General features: G+C 47.8%; 2 protein-coding genes across 4 annotated transcripts in view; both read left to right on the forward strand.

Annotated features, from left to right (window-relative positions):
- The window catches only part of DIP2B (disco interacting protein 2 homolog B), a 64,645-nt gene extending 60,159 nt beyond the window's left edge, over positions 1–4,486 (forward strand). For both annotated transcript variants that reach the window (XM_053967407.1, XM_053967408.1), the window contains 2 exons: positions 240–363; positions 1,048–4,486. In XM_053967407.1, coding sequence (XP_053823382.1) covers positions 240–363; positions 1,048–1,300 — 377 coding nt within the window. In that variant the 3' untranslated portion in view covers positions 1,301–4,486. The remainder of the gene's footprint in view (positions 1–239; positions 364–1,047) is intronic.
- Positions 4,487–5,637: 1,151 nt separating this feature from the next.
- On the forward strand, positions 5,638–19,599 carry ATF1 (activating transcription factor 1). Of its 2 annotated transcripts, XM_053967632.1 has the most exons (9): positions 5,638–5,751; positions 9,979–10,095; positions 11,276–11,404; positions 13,137–13,237; positions 13,543–13,673; positions 14,348–14,527; positions 14,609–14,768; positions 15,637–15,790; positions 15,895–19,599. In XM_053967632.1, exons 2-8 carry the CDS (start codon positions 9,982–9,984, stop codon positions 15,779–15,781), a joined length of 960 nt encoding a protein of 319 aa, XP_053823607.1. In that variant the 5' UTR covers positions 5,638–5,751; positions 9,979–9,981; the 3' UTR covers positions 15,782–15,790; positions 15,895–19,599. The 2 variants fall into 2 exon arrangements, with proteins under 2 accessions (XP_053823607.1, XP_053823608.1); XM_053967633.1 differs by lacking the exon at positions 5,638–5,751 and having other exon boundaries at positions 9,979–10,051; positions 15,637–19,599.
- The last annotated feature ends 161 nt before the right edge of the window (positions 19,600–19,760 follow it).

A 19,760-nucleotide genomic window follows, 5' to 3' on the forward strand; every position in this document is an offset into this window, starting at 1 on the left:
GGATGCCCAGAGAAGCTGTGGGTGCCCCTGGATCTCTGGAAGTGTCCAAGGCCAGGTTGGACAGGGCTTGGAGCACCCTGGGACCAGTGGAAGGTGTCCCTGTCCCTAGCAGGAGGTGGGACTGGATGAGCTTTAAGGTCCCTTCCACTGCAAACCATTCTGGAATTCTTTAGCTTATACAACAGACAGTTTGTTCTATCAAAATTCCATTTATTCCCCCTCCTGTGCTCTCTCCCCAGAGCGCCACGATGCCCTGTACGTTGTGGGAGCCCTGGATGAGACCCTGGAGCTGCGGGGGCTGCGGTACCACCCCATCGACATCGAGACCTCGGTGTCCCGAACCCACAGGAGCATTGCTGAATGGTAAAACAGTCCTGAGCCACCCTAGCCCAGCTGAAATGTTGCAGTTTAGGCAAAGATGCAGGGTTTTATCTGAAAAAAAAATGTAGGGAAATTCAGGGTTTTTTGTGTTGCCAGCAGCAGGTCGTACACCTGATTTCACATCTGCTTGTCAGTGTTTTCTGACAAGTCTTAGTTCAACACAGAAATTATGGTGATTTCCTTCTCTGGGGTGTAAAGAGCTGTTTCTGGAGCATTGCTGAACGGTAAAACAGTCCTGAGGAGTGGAGTCACCCTAGCCCAGCTGAAATGTTGCAGTTTAGGCAAAGATGCAGGGTTTTATCTGAAAAAAAAAAAAAAAAAGTAGAGAAATTGAGTTTTTTGTGTTGCCATCAGTAATTCATACACCTGATTTCACATCTGCAGATGAGAACACTCAGTGTTTTCTGACAAGCCTTAGCTCAACACAGAAATGGTGATTTCCTTCTCTGGGGTGTAAAGAGCCCTTTCTGAGTTGGGTTCCTGTCTCATACAGGTATTGCTGAGATAGGTCTGATTTTTGTCACATCAGGACCAAGTCATGTTGCAGTTAGGTTGGAAATGCCACCCAAAAAGGAGGCGGTATCCATCTAAGGATAAAGAACTGGAAACTTCGGATCTTTGTGGCAATAACTTGGGTTTGGTGCTGTTTTTCCTCTGTCATTGCAGTGCTGTGTTCACCTGGACCAACCTGCTGGTGGTGGTGGTGGAGCTGTGTGGCTGTGAGCAGGAGGCTCTGGATTTGGTTCCTCTGGTTACCAACGTGGTCCTGGAGGAGCATTACTTGATTGTGGGTGTGGTGGTGGTGGTGGATCCTGGAGTCATCCCCATCAATTCCCGAGGCGAGAAACAACGGATGCACCTCCGGGACAGTTTCCTGGCAGATCAGCTGGACCCCATTTACGTGGCCTACAACATGTGATGGGAGCACATCAGGCTGGTTATGGAAGTGAAGCTGGTGAAAATTACTAATACTTGATCTAAAGTTTGAGGTTGCTGCCTCATTCCCTCCCTCCTGTCCTGGGGGTTTCAGTCCTGCTGGGGTGGAGGAAATGGGGGAAGCAACAGCAAACGTTTGTAACAGTTTACTGAACCATGAGCTTTAGAGAACTGCAAAGGGGGAAAGTGTGTGAGCTACGAAATCCCCAAGGCCTTTACAGTAGTGTTACTTTTTCACCCGTTGTACATATTTGTATTTTTATCTAATCCCGGGTTAGGATTCTATAAGGGGTGGGTTTATTTAGTTAAGATAATAAACTATTAAGAAAAGGGTCATCAGGAGTTCTGCAGTTCCCTACTCCATGATCTCATTTGTATCTGGAGCTGTTCATCCCACGGGATCACACAACTTAATGACAATTGTGCCATGACCAAATCAATAACTTACAGAATCAGAGTTACTTATTCATATAGAGATTTCTGGAATTTAAAAAGAATTTTTGCCTATATTTTAAATATGTAAATATTATTATACATAATTCACTTAGATAGAAAATTAACTTGGCTAGTGAGGACAGCTGAAGGTTGATGTTTTTAAGGATGGGTGACTTTTGTGGTCCTCAGCATCCTGACATTGGCTTAGACACAATGTGAGATGCTCCCACCTTCCCCAGGTTTCTGATTTCATTTGTGTCTTTATTCTGGCCACAAGTGTGTAGAACCCTTTGGTTTTAAGGCACATCTTTCTCCAGGAGGCTGAATTCAGCATGGAACTGGGGAGAAATGGCAGTGCAAGGAAGGAACTGAGGGACAGCCTCTGCCTCATCCTGTGGCACCAGGTGTGGAAAGGAAAACCATTCCTCAGGTTGACACACAGGTGAATTCCCTGCTTGTGCCATTCCTCTGGCATTCCTTCAGCTCCCTGAACTACTGTGAAGAGGCTTTAGTGGAAACTGGGAGTGACCAAAAAATGCTCTCCTCAAAGCATTCCCCGAAAGAACGGGAGAATTCTGGCTTTAAGTCAGACACAATTTTTCTTTTACTGGAGGATCCAGTAATTCTGGCAAACACATTTTAAAAAAAAAAACATTGTGAAAACTGTAATCCCAGCCTGTGTCAGCTCCAGCATTAAGGAATGGGAAGAAAGAGAAACCTGAAAGCAGCAGGTACAAGCTCTTCCTGCTGGGAAGCAGGGCTGGGAGAGAGCTGATGGTTGAGCTTTGACTCAAAATTATCTCTTTTTTTTTTTTTTTTTTTAATTCTTCATCTTTTAACAGCAATTACACTTCTCTGGGTGCTAATGTATGATTTTGGAAGCCTTGGGAGCTGCTACCAGATCCTGCAACAGGGTTTTTTTGAGTCAGATGTGGTATACAGTGTAAATAAACTTTTCAAATGTTCCAGATTACCTCACGCGAAGTTTTTAGGCAGTTTTTAAAGGGTTGATGGTGTGGACTTGGAAGATCCTGTGGCAGTTACTGGGACAGAGTCCAGTGGATCCACGAGCAAACCCCAGCTGTGTCCTTGAAAAGCTCCTGCTGCATCCTGGTGGCTCCTCACTGAAAGCAGGAGCTTTAAAACTCACAAGTTTCAAATGATATTTTTGAAAAATATTTGGTGGGGGAATAGGAACTGGAAGTTTTGTGGCAGGTCTGGACTTAAGGTTCTTTGCAAACACTTTGGGTTTCAGGGGCACATTTTGGAACCTTGTCTGTGTTTTCCACGGTATCAGCCAACACTGCACAAAATCTTCAGTATATTTAGTTTTAACAAATTGAACACAAAGTGGGGACAGTGGCAGGTCAAAGACTAAAACAGTTGGTCCTGCAGCTTATTTTGGGTGTAAAGTGCATTTTCAGCCAGAAAATTCCTGTTATTCCATGTTCTTTGTCACCATTTTTGTGTTTCTTGCACAGCCCAGGCCTGGCCAAGCAGCTTCACTCCAGTGTGACTTTTCCAGGGAAAACTGGTGGTCTTGAACCTTTTTTTTTTCTTTACTCAAGGCTTTAGATAAATTGTTTCAACAAATATTTTTTATTTTTTTGTCCACTGAAGTAGATTTAAGTCCAATTCCAGGATTGTCTTTTATTTTTATTTGTGATTTTTCACAAATAAAACAACATGTGCATTAATTCCATCAAATGTGGCAGCTGAAATTCCTGAAATGGCATTTTTGATTGTGACTGGATTGAGATTTTTTTTTCCCCCCCTTATTTTTTGGTTTGTATAGGTACTGATAGCTTCCTATGGTTTGAGGTTTTATCTTGCAGGCTCCCTGTGTGCTCCAAATCTTCCAGCACGTTCCATTTCTGTGTGCTGGAGAACTGCAGGACACTGCCCATGGGATGAGAGAACATTCCAGGCACAAGGAGAAGCTGCTCAGTTTGGCTTTCCCTGAATGCTTTGAGAATTTTCTATAAATCCATTTCCCACAATGCTGGGGAGGAGGAAGGATGGAGCTGGGGCTCTGGAATCCCCAAAATTCCACCCCCAGCTCTGCTCAGGACTTGCCTTCCACAGGTCATTCCACTCCTCCCTCTCTAGCTGGGGATGATCTTTCCATATTTTTGGGGAACAAAGCAAGATCCTTCACCTTGGCAGGTGGGCAGGGCTGGGTGCTTTTCCCAAAAAACAGCCTCTCCCCCCGGTGTGGCTGCAGCTGCTGGGGCTGCACAGGGCACATTTATTCCCTTTTTTTTTTTGCCCCTGGGGTTTCAATTTAACTGCAGTGAAACTGAAAAACTGGGAATTCTTCCCACTGGACTGAAGTGTATTTTGTGTGTGTGTGTCTCACTGTTCCTGAATCTTCTCTGAGCAAACGCTGTGGGAACAGGACAGTTTTGTCCCATTTTGTTAGAATTTGCACTTAATTTCTGGTTTAAATCAATTCAGCTGTGTCCTACTAACTGTCCTAAAATAAGGTTATAAAAACCGGATCAATTTTAGCCCTAGATGCTTTTTTTTTTTTTTTTCCTTTGCTTTTATTTCTGTCAACCTCTTTCCCATTGTCCAATCCAGACTCTGGCATTCTGTAATTATGTATAAAGGTTTTATTTATTTAAAATTAGATTAGTTACATTTTTAAATTTAACACCTGGCTGGACAGTGTCCCATTAACGCATTGATTGTGTTTCCTTTGTCTTGTGTTAATAAATATTGATGCCTGGTTGCTTGTTTAGTCCTTCCAGCGCTTGTTCCCATGATGGAATTTTATTTTTAAGGAAGAAAACGTGGGTTAAAATTAATCCTGGGCAGAGGGAGAACTTGTAAGTATCTTATATTTTGTCAGTTGTATGGAGGAGTGTTGGAGCTCTGGGGCTGGGCAGTGTCCTGCACCTGCAGCTTTGGGAATCTGAGTTTTTGGGGATCAGAGCAGGGAGTGGAGCTAAGGAAGGGGCTGGAGAACCCTGAGGGAGCTGGGAAGGGGGCTCAGCTGGAGAAAAGGGGGATCAGGGGGAATTTCTGGCTCTGCACAGCTCCCTGACAGGAGGGGACAGCTGGGGGGGGGTTTTGGGATTTATCCCAGGGAAAGGGACAGAGGAGAGGGAAGGCTCGGGGGGGGACAGCAGCAGGAATTTCCCCATGGAAATTGGAATCGGAGCTGCCCAGGGGAGGGTTGGGGTGCCCATCCCTGGAGGTGTCACCTGGAGGTGCCACTCAGTGCTCTGGGCAGGGAACAAGGTTGGATTCGATGCTCTCGGAGGGGATTTTTCAACCTCGGGAATTCCCAGATCCTGTCAAAAATCGCGTTGCTATTCCTGGAGGTGCTTGGCTGCAGTTTGTGCTTCTCAGGGAACTCTGAATTTCCTGTGCTCCCCAGTGATGACTGAGGAACTGTCCCATGAAGGGGGCCCCCCACTGGATCCCAAAACCTTACTGCGATCCTAAAATCCGCTGTGGAATAACCCCGAGAGGGGCCAAACCCGTTACGTGCTGTTAAACCCCTCAGTGAGGGGCTGAGGAATGGCGGCCACAGCCCTGGCCCGTCCCAGCCACGTTCTGCCCTGCCCTTTGCCCACGGCTGGCCGCGGGGGGGGGCTGGGAATATCGGGAATTCCGGGAATTCCGGGAATTTCGGGAATTTTGGGATTTTCCCGCCGGCGATCGCGATCCCAGAGCGCGGGTTCCCGCCTGCACCGCGCCCTCCCACCGGCGGGGGCGCTGTTCCCGCGCCGTGCCCGCCAGCGGCGCTCTGCCGCCTCCTCTCTGTGGTGCGGCCGGGCGGGGCCGGCTCCAGGCGGCCGCTCTAGCCCGGCGCCCGCGCGCTCCGCGCCGCTGGGGCTCTATGGCGGGGGCCCCTGGGCGCGCACTCTATGGTCGCGGCCCGCCCCCGCCGCCGGCGCCGCTTCCCTGAGGCGGGACCGGGCCGGGACCGGGGCCGGGACCCGGCGGCGGCTCCGGCGCTCCCCACGCGCGGCCCCGCGGGGCTCTGAGGTAAGCTCGGGCTCAGGAGGCCGCCCCGTCCCCACCTCGGCCCGCCCGCCGCTTCTTCCTCCCCCCCCCCCCCCCTCTCCGCCCCCGCGGGCCGTGAGGGGACGGGCACAGGCCGCGGCCTCGGCGCGGCGGCCGCTGCGGAAACGGCGGGGAGTTCCCACCGCAGCCGGGCCTGAGGCGCTGCCCTGCGGCCTGGGGCTGCTGCCGGGGCCGCGCCCGCTCGCCCCGGGGACGGGGGGAAAAGGCTTCTGGGGGGTGACGAGGGGAGCCCCGGGTCCCGCGTCCCCCCGGGTCCCGCTCCCCTCGGGAATGGGGGAAAGGTGCTCTGGGGGTGACGAGAGGCCCCGCGGCTCCAGCCGGTCCCGGCCAGCGGGAGCTGCGTCCCCGAGCCCTGCCCGGTGCCAAACCCGGCTTTATCGCTCACTAAACCGCCGTTAATGGGCGGCGTTACCTGTCCTCTATGAATTTTGCCCCAGACTCGTGTCTGAGCCTTGGCTTCCAGTGCTCAGTGAGCATCGGGTGGATCCAGGGCGGTATAAATGATAGAAATGATGATATAAATGATCTCTGGGCTGTTTTTCTCTCCCAGCCATCAGATCCCTGATACGGATAGAATATTGAGATTTTTAGGCTGCAGCGTTTATTTCTGAAGCTCCTGTCAGGGGATGTTCCAGTACAGGCCGGTGCTGGGTGGAGGGGAGTGGGAGAAATCCTGTGAGGAAAGTGCTCCTGGAGTTTTAAGGAATAACTTCGTGTATTTGTGGAATGGAATCTGGAGCAGTGACTGGGCACCTTGGCTCGAGACTGCTCACTTGCACTCTGGCACATCTGGTGGGATGTGCTGCCCTTTTACTGATTTCTGGGGGAAAAAAATGGAGTTCTGTCCATTTTCTGGGTGAGCAAATTTTCTCCAGGTGTCTTCGTGGCAAATTTAGGTAAATAATATTTTCACTGCTGAAAGCAGCTGATTTTGAGGACCCCAAACTCCCCCAGATTACTTAAGCATCATTTAAGAAGACGTTTTGGAATCCCTTTGTACAATTTGTAAATGTCAGAATTCGACTTCTGTCACTATTTGAGAATAAAATTCTGTGTCAAATATTCTTGATTTCTGACGTTATAAAAAATATAATATTTCAGTGATGAAACATCATTCAGACCTCAGCTTGCAAAAGAGAACTTGGTTTCTTCCTCTGGTGCTCTCTGTAGCATTTTAGGGGATTTACAGAATTAGGGAATCGGTGGGAGTTGTGGGAATGGGTTTTTCTTTTTTAATTGATTCTCCTTGAGCACGTCAGGTGTTTCTGGCGGGTTTGCCTGGTGCTTCATGCACTCGGAGGAAACTTTGAGAAATGAAATGTGTCCCGATGAACGGTGACATTCCTGTTCATGTTTCAAAGGAAGGTGGATTTGAGGCTCAGGTTTGAAGTAGGATGAGATTTTTTTGGCTGGAGGGAGATGATGCCCAGAATTTTAGGAGTCCTTTAAGCAAATTTCGTCAGGTGCTGTTGCAAAATCCTTTCAGTTAAATGACTTTTGGAGGTGGAGCTGCACGGAGACTTTGGGTTTACTGTGAAAATCGTCACCCTTACCTGTCTGCTTATCAAAAAGTGGTGTTTGTACAGATTGGGACAATAAAGCCTTGGTGTTGCTCTTGTCAGTGCTCTGTGACAGCAGAATTCTTCCTTCTTCCCAAAGAGAGCACCTGCTTTCAACTAAATAAATTAAATTCAGCTGTCAGAGCAGTTTTACCCAGGGAGTGACTCGGGTATTATCCTTTTTGGTGCTTTTTGTCAGAGCTTGAGACCTGCAGGTTGAGGTTTTTCCCCCGTTCCAGGGGGAAATTCCCAGTTTTTCAGCTAAATAAAGTTAAAGGCATGGGAGTCTTGTGTGACACTTGTGTCCCCAGAGGCTGTGAGGTGCAGCATGAATTTCCATCTTGTTGCAATCCTTGCTAAATCTTTTTATTGACTGATGTTGGGTGAATAATTAAATATTCCAGAGTAAGCAGAGATGAGCTAAACTCAAAACTCATATTTCTAATGGGAAATACTTTCATCTTTTATTCCTGTAAGCAGAATTTCACACCAGCGAGAGAAAGGTCAGCAAAACCCTCTGTGCTTTCCCCCTGGGGTGTTTCTTTGGGGTGTTTTTTATTGGTTTCACTGTTTCTTGCAGGCTGTTTTGAGTCTTTCATGGGACAGTAAGGTAGAGAAACTAATAGCAGAGAGCAGGGAGGGCAGGCTGTGGTTTTGCACTACAGAAATGAGCAGAGGTTTCTGTAGCACTGGAAATTTATTGTCATTTTTGCTGCTGCCTGGATTTCGGTTTGAGGGGCCCTGGTTACCTGGGACACTTTGCAGGGTGCAAAATGTAGATTTTCCTTTATAAAAGCTAAAACCGTGTTTGAGGACAGACAAAGTTGTGTCCAGTGCAGGTTTGTCATTAATTCTGCTCATAATCTTGAAGTGGTTGATGTTTGCAGCCACGAGGATGTTGGGAAGCTGCATCATTGGCTGGGGAAGGTTTGGGCTGTGCTGTGAAGGACACACAGAACATGGATTTGTTTTGGCTGGAAGAGACCTTGAGGAACATCTCATTCCACCTCCCTGCCATGGCAGAGACACCTTCCACCATCCCAGCTTGCCCCAAGCCCCATCCAGCCTGGCCTTGGACACTGCCAGGGATCCAGGGGCACCCACAGCTGCTCTGGGCACCCTGTGCCAGGGCCTGCCCACCCTCCCAGGGAGGAATTCCTTCCCAATATCCCATCCAGCCCTGCCCTCTGGCAGTGGGAAGCCACTCCCCATGTCCTGTCACTCCAGGCCCTTGTAAAAGCTCTCTCTCCATCCTCCCTGCAGCTCCTTCAGGTACTGGAGAGGCACAGAAAGGTGACGCTGAAGCTTCTCTTTTCCAGGCTGAACAATCCCAATTCTCCCAGCAGAGCTGCTCCATCAATCACAGTCTCTTGTATCAGCCAGCCACCAGTTTTCTCCCTGCAAAGCCCTGCTTTAGTGACTTTTTTGGGGGTCCTGCAGCGGGGACCCCTCAGAGCAGGGAGGGTGCAGGAGCAGGACTCTGCTCTTGGTGGACTCTTCCCCCCAGGAGCCTTCGCTGGGCTGCGTGCTGTGGTTGGGCTCAGCAGGGAAAAATCAATGACTCACATTTCCACAGAAAGAAATGTAATTTCCAGTCTCATAGCAACTGTCCTTTCAACACTTTCAAACCTTCTGTGACAAAATGTTTAACACTCACCCATCAGCTTTTAATGCTCCAGGCTGGTCCGCCCACTCCCCCCAGCTGAAACCTGCATTTGTGCATCCCTGAATCCCCCAGAATCCGAGGGGGGGATGCTGGCAAGACGTTGAACAGTTAAATATAAAATCTTAGACATGAGAGAAGTGTTGCTGACTGCATTACATCAAGACAGAGTGACTCTTAAAATTCAAAACTGTGTTCACTTTGATTTGAGTCCCTGGTTTGTTTTTGTACACCTTCAGATAGTTTAAAATAGGTTTGGCTGGTGGCTTGGCTAAAATATTTTTGGAAATTATCTTACTTAGAGAAAGATATTCTTTAGTACAAAGAATCTTGATTTTCTTCCTGGATCTTCCTTCAAACTGAAAGAGGGCATGGTCAGATGGGATATTAGGAATTGGATATTAATGGGATTATAACAGGATGGTGAGGCCCTGGCACAGGGTGCCCAGAGAAGCTGGAGTTGCCCCATCCCTGGGAATGCCCAAGGCCAGGTTGAACAAGGCTTGGAGTGACCTGGGGTAGTGAAAGGTGTCCTGCCCATGGCAGGGGGTGGCACTGGAGGGGCTTTAAGGTCCCTCCCAACCCAAACCAATCCGTGATTCTGTGTGTCCTTTACAGCACAGACCAAACCTGTTCAATTCCCATCCTGGACTCCTGCCACTCCCAGGCCTCAGGAGGTGACCCCAGGTGTGTCCTTCACTTGCCCAAACCCACAGGGATGAGCAGGACAAGGTCCCTCCGTGTCCCTCCCCACTGAGGAGGCACAGAAGGGCTCAGGGTGTTGATGGGAAGTGACAAAAATCCAGGCTGTGCCTTAATAGTGGCAACACAGGGCAAAGAACTAATTCAGCACATCCCAGTGAGCCCAGAATCATCAGGCACTGAGGGTACAAACCACTGGTGGAACTGGGCACCTGTCTGCTGTCCAAATTCATTACTAACTGGATTTAACTGGTTTTCTCGTAGCTGATGATGGAAGAGGTGCACAAGGGCAGCAGCAGCAGCAGCTCTGTCACGTCCCAGCCCTCAGCTGTACAAGGTACAACCCTGCAGGCAGCTCAGCTCTCTCATATTGCTCAACAGGTAAAGCCTGGGCTGGATCTCAGCAAACATTTCAGGGAGTTCAGAGCCAGTTTTATGTGCTACGAGCTATAGATCCATTCTTGGAAGCACTCAGAGAAGAAAAAAAACAGAAAGATGCTAAGAAAAATGTGTTTGTTGGATGGTGGGTGACATAAAATTCATTTCAAAGTGGTTAAAAGCTAATTTTTTGTGTTTGTACAATGCAAAAGTGCAGCCCAGATTTGGGGTTAGTCAACCACAGGAGCTGCTCAGGAATAAAATGAAGGCCTGGTTTCATTTTTTCCTTAGAAAAAGCATTTCCAGCTCCTTTTGTAGTAGCAGCAATCCTGGGTACTCAGCACCATGGAAACCCTTGGATTTTAGCCCAACATGAACATATTTAATCTAATAAACCATATGAACTTGCAAATCTGAGATTTTTCCTCTAAGGTAACATCCTTGTCAGAGCTTTAACCTGAATCCTTTAGAACTGGTGAAAGAGTGAATCCTTCCAGGAGGGTTTTCCTGGGAAAAAACAATGTTTTGCAGCTCATCCACTGATGCAAAATTTAGATAGAGGAAAGGAGAGAATTATCAGCTGCTGTCCTGGAGTTTCCAGGCTGATTTCCTGATCTGTTTTTATATAAAGTTCTGATTGTTCCTTAATATTGTGAGTTACCATACAAAAGTAGCATTAAATGGAAATTCAGCTGTGTGTATTTTAATAATCCCTTCATCTTCTCATGTATTTCAGGTTAATAAAAGTACTGAAGGAATTTCATTACAAAAGTGGTTATTTACTTACAATCTACGTGTATAACTTGAATTACTTTTGTTTTGGGAATATATGGAAATGTGAATATAAATTGAATTAAAGTGTAAAGACTCATGCAAGTTCAACATTAAAACTACAAATCCTCTAGGAAGCTGAAGCATTTTCATGTTTTTAATACGTTATATAATATCACATATTTGATTATGTGACATAATGCCACATTTGATTTTTCTCCAAAAAAAAGGAAATAACGAACTATTTCAGCCTTTTTCATATGCAAATAATGTCTAAAAAATGTGCATCTTTAAAGATACTTTGGTGATTTAATTAGAATTAAAATAAGCTGCTAATGGTTTTCCTACACGTGTTGCACTTCCTGAGTCCTGTGGCACAAAGGTTTTACTGCTGCTTTTTGGTCTGTTGTAGATGTCTCTCAGAGGTTCTGCTCCCCTCACAGTCGTTCAGCTTCCTGGAGAGCAAGTCCAGGTCCAGGGAGTCATTCAGACAGCTCAGTCCTCCTCTGTGATCCACTCCCCTCAGGTGCAAACCGTGCAGGTAACTCCAGAACGGCTTTAAATACCCCACATCTGCAGTTTTGTAGGTGAGAAGATGTGAAGAGATGCACAGAGGCTTCTCTGAGCCAGCTGCCTCTGTGCCCTGCTGTAAGAGACAGTGACCAGTCCCATGGGATCCCTCATTTGGGCTTGAAATTGTTCCTCGTGGGAAGTCACCTGTGGAGTCAAAATGAAACCATTTGATGTCACCTCCCTTCATACAAAAATCCAATCCACATCCAAACCATTTGATGTCACCTCCCTTCATACAAAAATCCAATCCACATCCAAACCATTTGATGTCACCTCCTTTTCTACAAAAATCCAATCCACATCCAAACCATTTGATGTCACCTCCCTTCATACAAAAATCCAATCCACATCCAAACCATTTGATGTCACCTCCTTTTATACAAAAATCCAATCCACATCCTCATCCAAACCATTTGATGTCACCTCCTTTTATACAAAAATCCAATCCACATCCAAACCATTTGATGTCACCTCCCTTCATACAAAAATCCAATCCTCATCCAAACCATTTGATGTCACCTCCTTTTATACAAAAATCCAATCCTCATCCAAACCATTTGATGTCACCTCCTTTTATACAAAAATCCAATCCTCATCCAAACCATTTGATGTCACCTCCCTTCATACAAAAATCCAGTCCACATCCATCCATCCAATCCCAATCCTGGTGCCCTGGCAGTCAGGTGGGGTCTGACACCCAAAGGAGGGGAGTGGGGAATAACAGAATAATTCAGCAGTGGATTAAAAGGAGTGTTTGGGCAAGGTGGAGCTGTGTGAAGGGGAATGAGCTGCTGGGTGCTCTCTCGTGCTGTAACTCCCTTTCAGTGGTACCCAAGTCTCTGCTTGTGTCTCTTACTCACTTGCCATGTGATTTTTGTAAGAGTCCCTTCCAGGAGGTACCCAGGGAGTTCCAGTGAGTCTGTTCCTGCTCCTCTCAGTCCCTGCTGCAGAGCCCTTGGGGACCTGGAGTTCCACTGGCAGCTGGCAAGGGAGGAGCTGCCCTAAAACCCAGGAATTTGTCCCTGATCCTTGTCCCTGATCCTTGTCCCATCCTCTCCTCACACCACACTAAAACCTGGCAGGGACTGTCAGCTGTCACTGCTGTAACATCAGAGCAGGGAGAGCAGAGCATGTGTCACTGCTGAAAGCACTCAAGCATCTGCATTGGCTGCTTGTTGGTGCTCCTGTCTCTGTAAAGTCTCTTTCCTTTTCCCTCCCTCTGAGGGAATAAAAAAAATATAAAAAAAAATCCCTGTCTGGATTCATTCCTCTTCTGTAATTTATGAACATTGTGGCCTTGATGGGGGCAAAAACAAAGTACAGCATGAACAGGTTTTTTTTCCCTGCTAAGCATGGGCTGCTCTGTCTCTGCAGATCAGTGAGAGGTTTTTCCCAGAGCTCTGTGCATTCCTCTGCTCTCTGTTACTGGCACACGGATAAGAAAAAAATAAATGTTTTGTTCACTAATAAGGAGCATCAGAGACAAAATAACACTTTGAACTGGATGAGCACACAGTGCAATAATGAAAATTGTAGATAGTACTTAGCATATATACTCCCTGATATGCTGCTGCCTTAAATATTCTTTTCATTGGACTTTTACACTCTCACCAACAAACCCCACAGCTCCTCCTCTACATAAAAGATTCCAGGAGCTTTCTGTTTGTCCTGTACATCACTGGTGTTCCCTTTCTCACCAGGTATCTTCCTTGTCTGAGAGTGAGGATTCTCAGGACTCCTCAGACAGCATTGGCTCCTCACAGAAGGCTCGAGGCATCTTGGCTCGTCGTCCATCCTACCGGTACGGGTGTGATACACTCGGTGTTTTTATTTGAAACCAAAACAACAGCCCCTTCCCGTGGTTTTCAATATTCTGCTGCCCACCAGGTTGTTTTCCTTTCCCTTGAAACATGCAGTGAATCTGTTCAGGCACTGAACTTTCTGAGCCATCATTACTGTGAGGAAACTTTGACTCCACGAGCTGGAGATTGGCCTCAGCAGGATTTTGTAAAGGGCAGAATGTTCACCAGCTGTAATTTTATTCACTTGTATCATTTTACTAAAGTGAGGAGTGCAGTCAAATGTCAGACTCCCTTTTTTTCACAGAAAAATTTTGAAAGATCTTTCTTCTGAAGACACACGGGATAGAAAAGGAGATGAGGAAAGCCCTGGGGTCTCCACTGTCACCTCCATGTCTGTTCCCACACCCATCTACCAGACAAGCACTGGACAGTACAGTATGTTACCCAAAATATCCTCACAGTTTTTCTTCTGCTTGCCTCAAAATACAGATTTCCTTAAGCATTTGAGTAAGATAAAGGGCAAAAGTTGGTTATTACCTAGTAGTCACTAAAGTTAGTACATAGAAGTAACTGATAGAACAGACTTCAGATAAACTCAGTACTCTGTAATTTTAATTTTTGCACATTAGGACATTTAAGGGTGTTGGTATGGAGCACACAGCAGTGTTCTTTGCTGGATTTAACCTAATACATCAGTGAAGACACATATATATATATATTTATATATATATATATATTATAGGCCACACTAAAAGGCTGCTGTGGTATCAGAGAGGTACAAAAAAAATTAGGATTTGTTCCTTTGATGTTCCCACTTGGTGTTTGTGGTGCTTCACACCTGCTCCTCTCCATCCTGTGAGGGTGTTGAGGCCCTGGCACGGGTGCCCAGAGAAGCTGTGGGTGCCCCTGGATCCCTGGCAGTGTCCAGGGCCGGGCTGGACAGGGCTTGGAGCAGCCTGGGCTGGTGGGAGGTGTCCCTGCCCATGGCAGGGGTGGCACTGGGTGGGCTGTGAGGTCCCTCCCAACCCAACCCATTCTAGGACTGTGATTTACCTGTATTTTCTGCTGTACAGCTACAAATCTTCTTGTCCACGTGCCTTCCCTCACAGTTGCCATCGCGGCCAACGGGCTACAGCTGGCAGGGCCAGGGGCAGACGGGGTGCAGGGGCTGCAGACACTGACCATGGCCAATGCTGGTGGCTCCCAGCCCGGGACCACCATCCTGCAGTACGCCCAGACCTCGGACGGGCAGCAGATCCTGGTGCCCAGCAACCAGGTGGTGGTGCAGAGTGAGTACCCCCAGTGGACGTGGTTACACCCCTGTCACCGTGAGTGTCCCCTGCTAACGCTGCCCCCTTTGTGTCCCCTAGCTGCCTCTGGGGACATGCAGACGTACCAGATCCGCACCACGCCCACCACCTCCTCCCTGCCCCAGACCGTGGTGATGACATCCCCGGTCACTCTGACATCCCAGAGCAGCAAGACAGATGACCCACAGCTGAAACGAGAGATCAGGCTGATGAAGAACAGGTATGTGAGTGCACCCGAGCTGCTTCCCTTGCTGAGTTTCATCACCTGCAATCACTGGGGTTGGAAAAGACTTCCAGGATCATAAAGACCAACCTGTGACAGGTCTCCACCAGAGCACTGAGTGACACATCCAGGGATGGGGACTCCACACCTCCCTGGGCAGCCCCTGCCAGTGCCTGACCATCCTTTCCATGAAGAAATTCCTCCTAATGTCCAACCTGAACCTCCCCTGGCACAGCTTGAGGCCGTTTCCTCTTGTCCTGTCCCTGTTCCCTGGGAACAGAGCCTGACCCCTCCGCCCCTGGCTACCCCTCGTGTCAGGGAGTTGTGGAGAGGGAGAAGATCCCCCCTGAGCCTCCTCTTCTCCAGGCTGAGCCCCTTTCCCAGTTCCCTCAGGAGTTCTCCAGCCCCTTCCCTAGCTCCATTCCCAGCTCTGGATATGCTCCAGCCCATCCATATTTCTCTTGCAGTGAGGGTCCAGAACTGGAGGGGCCTCAAGAGTGTCCAGCACAGGGGGGCAATCCCTGCCCTGCTCCTGTGCCACACCTGGGTACAGCCCAGGTGCCCTTGGCCTCCTTCCCCACCTGAGCACACCTGGGCTTGTGGGAGATTGTGACCCAAACATGGGAAGTTGTGAGCCAGACATTCTCCCTTGAGTCTCACAGTGTGGAGAAAGCAAAACTGGGATTCCCTTGCAGATTGGCTGCCATGTGTGTTAGCAGATCCTGCTGAATTTCCTGCTCTCCTCGGGCAGTTTTGGGTCGGTTTTGTTCCTCACTGCAGTTCCAGCTCTCTCATATTGGTCAGTGTTGTGATGTTCAGAAAATATCTCACACCTAAAATCAAGAATTTTGCTTCTCTGTTGCAGAGAAGCTGCCCGGGAGTGCCGTAGGAAGAAGAAGGAGTATGTGAAATGTTTGGAAAATCGAGTGGCAGTCCTGGAAAATCAGAACAAAACTCTAATTGAAGAGCTAAAAACTTTGAAAGATCTTTACTGTCATAAAAGTGTGTAAGAAGAGAAGGTAAAAACCTTTGGGGACTGGTGAAATATCAGAGGAGAATTTTTTTTTTTATACTGAATTTTTTTAACTAGATGAAAGGTCAAAAATGAAACTTTTCTACCTAGATTTCACAGCTCAAAGACTCTATAGATTTTCTTTACAACATGTTGGTGACAAAGTACAAAGAGGAAACAAGAAAACCTCACCAAAATTCCTGCTGGCACAACTGGAAACTGCTAAATTCAAGATTGCAGCTACAGTGGAAGGACAGTCACGTGTGGCGAGGCAGGTGATGAGAGTTTCTTTGAAAATTCCTATGAATGCCTCTAATAAGGGAGGCAAAATTTGGTTACAAAGAAAACATGGATGAAACAGAATCCTTGCCATAGCTGACATTATAGTAACATTTATAACCAGTGTATGTTTTGATTTCTTACTCTTTTTCAAGCCTTTTTCCTTCAGTTATTTGTCTGTAAATATTTTTATTTTAACCTGTAAGTTGGTATTTACAGGTGCAGGTGATAAAAATGCTGATACTTTGCTCGAGGTATAAATTATGTTTTTACTCTTTCTCAGATGACAATTTAAAAAGTTGGGATGATTTTTTTTTTCCATGTTTGCCGTGTTTATCAGATTGGGAAAGGATCTGCAGAAGGCAGCAAGAGGCCTGGTCCTGGAAATGTCTGAGGCACAGAAAATTGTGTTGATTTTCTCAGAGAATTCAACACATCAGTGATTTTAAAGCACAGTGTGATGGGCAAAGACTGGTGACAAAAGTTCTGAAGAATTTCTGAGATTAAACTTCTGAAAGTTTTTAATTTCACAAGAGTTTGTTCTTAGTTCTGGGCATGAGAAACATCGATCATTGAAAATTAAATTGATCATATCTACAATTAAACACTCAGTGCTTGTCCTGGCTGGGGATTCTCCTGGGCTTTGGAACATGAAACCAAATAGAAGACAAATGATGTAGTAAAAAATGGAAGATCTATACCAAAGGGTTTTGAGGTTCTAATCTCTGGTTTATTGCTGGAAGTAGTGCAAAATTACAATTTCCAGCCTAATTTTGTAAGGTAGGAGCTATTTTGCAAAGTAATGGTATCTTTGTAAGCAAATACTATATTGCAAACAGGGAGATGGGTGGTATATTTTGTAGCTAAATTGTGATCTTTACAAAACCTGAAATTGAGTTTCTATACGTATTTTGACAGTTTATATCTTTCATTTTAGTAACCAAATGAAATATTTTGTGAACCAGATTTTCAAGGATATATTTTTATGGATAGTACAAAGTCAAATGAGATCCTCTTTGGTGTAGGAGATACTTGAATTAATTTTGTATGTCTGTAGGCAACTTGCAGAAAAAAATGGATCCTAAAGAGTATTGGGGTGGGGAGGGAAAAAGAGGGAAAAAAAATTAGGGATTTTACTCCCCAGAGTTGACAATATCTGCCCATTAGATCTCATTGTATCAGAGAATCCAGTTGGTAAAATTTGAATTTGTTTCAGGTGAAAATCAAAAGTTTGACATGATCAGGACTCCTTTAGCTGGGGAATCTCCATTCTTGGAGATGCCCAGAGCTGTCTGGCTGTGGGGCCTGGTGGGCAGGGCATGGTCCTGGTTAGGACATGGTCCTGGTGGCCAGGCCGTGGTCCTGGTGGCCAGGCTTTGTTTCTGGTGGCCAGGCTGTGGTCCTGGTGGCCAGGCTGTGGTCCTGATGAGGACATGGTTCTGGTGGCCAGGCTGTGGTTCTGGTGGCCAGGCCGTGGTCCTGGTGGCCAGGCTGTGGTTCTGGTGGCCAGGCTGTGGTCCTGGTGGCCAGGCTGTGGTTCTGGTGGCCAGGCCGTGGTCCTGGTGGCCAGGCTGTGGTTCTGGTGGCCAGGCTGTGGTCCTGGTGGCCAGGCTGTAGTCCTGGTGGCCAGGCCGTGGTCCTGGTGGCCAGGCCGTGGTTCTGGTGGCCAGGCCGTGGTTCTGGTGGCCAGGCCGTGGTCCTGGTGGCCAGGCCGTGGTTCTGGTGGCCAGGCCCTAGTCCTGGTGGCCAGGCTGTAGTCCTGGTGGCCAGGCCGTGGTCCTGGTGGCCAGGCTGTGGTTCTGGTGGCCAGGCCGTGGTCCTGGTGGCCAGGCTGTGGTTCTGGTGGCCAGGCCCTAGTCCTGGTGGCCAGGCCGTGGTCCTGGTGGCCAGGCTGTGGTTCTGGTGGCCAGGCCGTGGTCCTGGTGGCCAGGCCGTGGTCCTGGTGGCCAGGCTGTGGTTCTGGTGGCCAGGCCGTGGTCCTGGTGGCCAGGCTGTGGTCCTGGTGGCCAGGCTGTGGTCCTGGTGGCCAGGCCGTGGTCCTGGTGGCCAGGCTGTGGTTCTGGTGGCCAGGCCGTGGTCCTGGAAGCCAGGCCGTGGTTCTGGTGGCCAGGCCGTGGTCCTGGTGGCCAGGCTGTGGTCCTGGTGGCCAGGCCCTAGTCCTGGTGGCCAGGCCATGGTCCTGATGAGGACATGGTCCTGGTGGCCAGGCTGTGGTTCTGGTGGCCAGGCCGTGGTCCTGGTGGCCAGGCCGTGGTCCTGATGAGGACATGGTCCTGGTGGCCAGGCTGTGGTCCTGGTGGCCAGGCTGTGGTTCTGGTGGCCAGGCCGTGGTCCTGGTGGCCAGGCCGTGGTCCTGATGAGGACATGGTCCTGGTGGCCAGGCTGTGGTTCTGGTGGCCAGGCCGTGGTCTTGGGCAGGTGCTGTAGGTGACTGCAGTGCTTCTTGCATGAGTAATAAACCATTTCCATAGCTGGGATTGAATCCTGCTTCCAGTTCTGTCAGCAGGAATTACACAATGCACTGGGCTGTCCCAAGGTGTTCGAGCTCCGTGTGTGTCGTGCTAGCTCAGATCTGGATGGAATTCCAAGCTGTGCTCCCTCCCTGGATGTGTAATGCTTATCCCATGGTCAGTCAGTATTTTTGATTTTACTCCTTTGGGAATTAATGGACTTGTAGCAAGCAGAGCTCTTTGCCATGAGGAATCTGCATTCCACAGTCTCCTGGTTGTGGGCTAGAAAAGGATATTTTTTTTTCCCCTGAAGTTCCCAAGTCTCTGATTGTTGTGGGCACGAGTCCCAGTGTGTTTCCTTTAGGCCAGGCTGGATTGTGACTCCTCGTTGCCATCATGTCAGGAAAAAAGCTTTGTGACACATCAGAAATGAGGTTGGGAAAAGTCCTAAACTGAGGGAGCTGCTCCTGGAGAGGTGTCGGTGTTTCCCATTTCTTTGGTGGAATTCCAGGAAAATTGAACAGCCTGGAATGTGCCTGGAACATGCACCTCAGAGAGCTGGACCTTTCCTCAGCTGCGTGTAACCTGGCACGTGGGAGAGGGTTTGACCCACAGTTCTGAACTGCGGTGGGAACTCTGATCCTCACGGTGTTCTCTTTTTTCCTTTTGTAAGATGGAACAATAATAAACAAAAACTATCAAGTGTTAAGACTGTAAAAACCTAGTGGCCAATTCTTCTTGTATCCAGCAAGGGAAGCATCTGTCCTGCCAGACACACCAGGAGTCAATTTTTATACTCTTGAAACAGTGTGTTGGAAAGAACAGCTGATTTTTCATCTTGGGAATATTAAACAGTAACACAAGTTCGCTCTTTAAGCACTGATCATGAAGTTCTTAGTTTGGATTTACTTTCAAATCTCGATTTTAAAGAGTAAAATCTCATTCCTGAGGGTAAGAGATGCAGCAGCTGATGCTGTTCTGCTGGTTGGTTCCAAACAGTCCGTGCTTTCCATGAATTGTAAATATTTGTTGAAACAATTAATGGTTGCAAATTTTGATCTTGGTAAATAAAGTCGCTAAAATATTATCATTCTGCTGGTCCCTATTTATTTTTAATGAAGTGAGAGCTGCAGTGGTGGTGACCAGGTGTGAATACCTGTGTGGGATCAAGGCATGTGACAACAAGGAATAAATAATAGTCAATTTTAGTGGATTAAGTGGCACTTGTACATGCCTGCCAGTGCCAAA

This window comes from Vidua chalybeata, chromosome 30 (assembly GCF_026979565.1).
Source record: "Vidua chalybeata isolate OUT-0048 chromosome 30, bVidCha1 merged haplotype, whole genome shotgun sequence".
NCBI classification, from domain to species: Eukaryota; Metazoa; Chordata; class Aves; order Passeriformes; family Viduidae; genus Vidua; species Vidua chalybeata.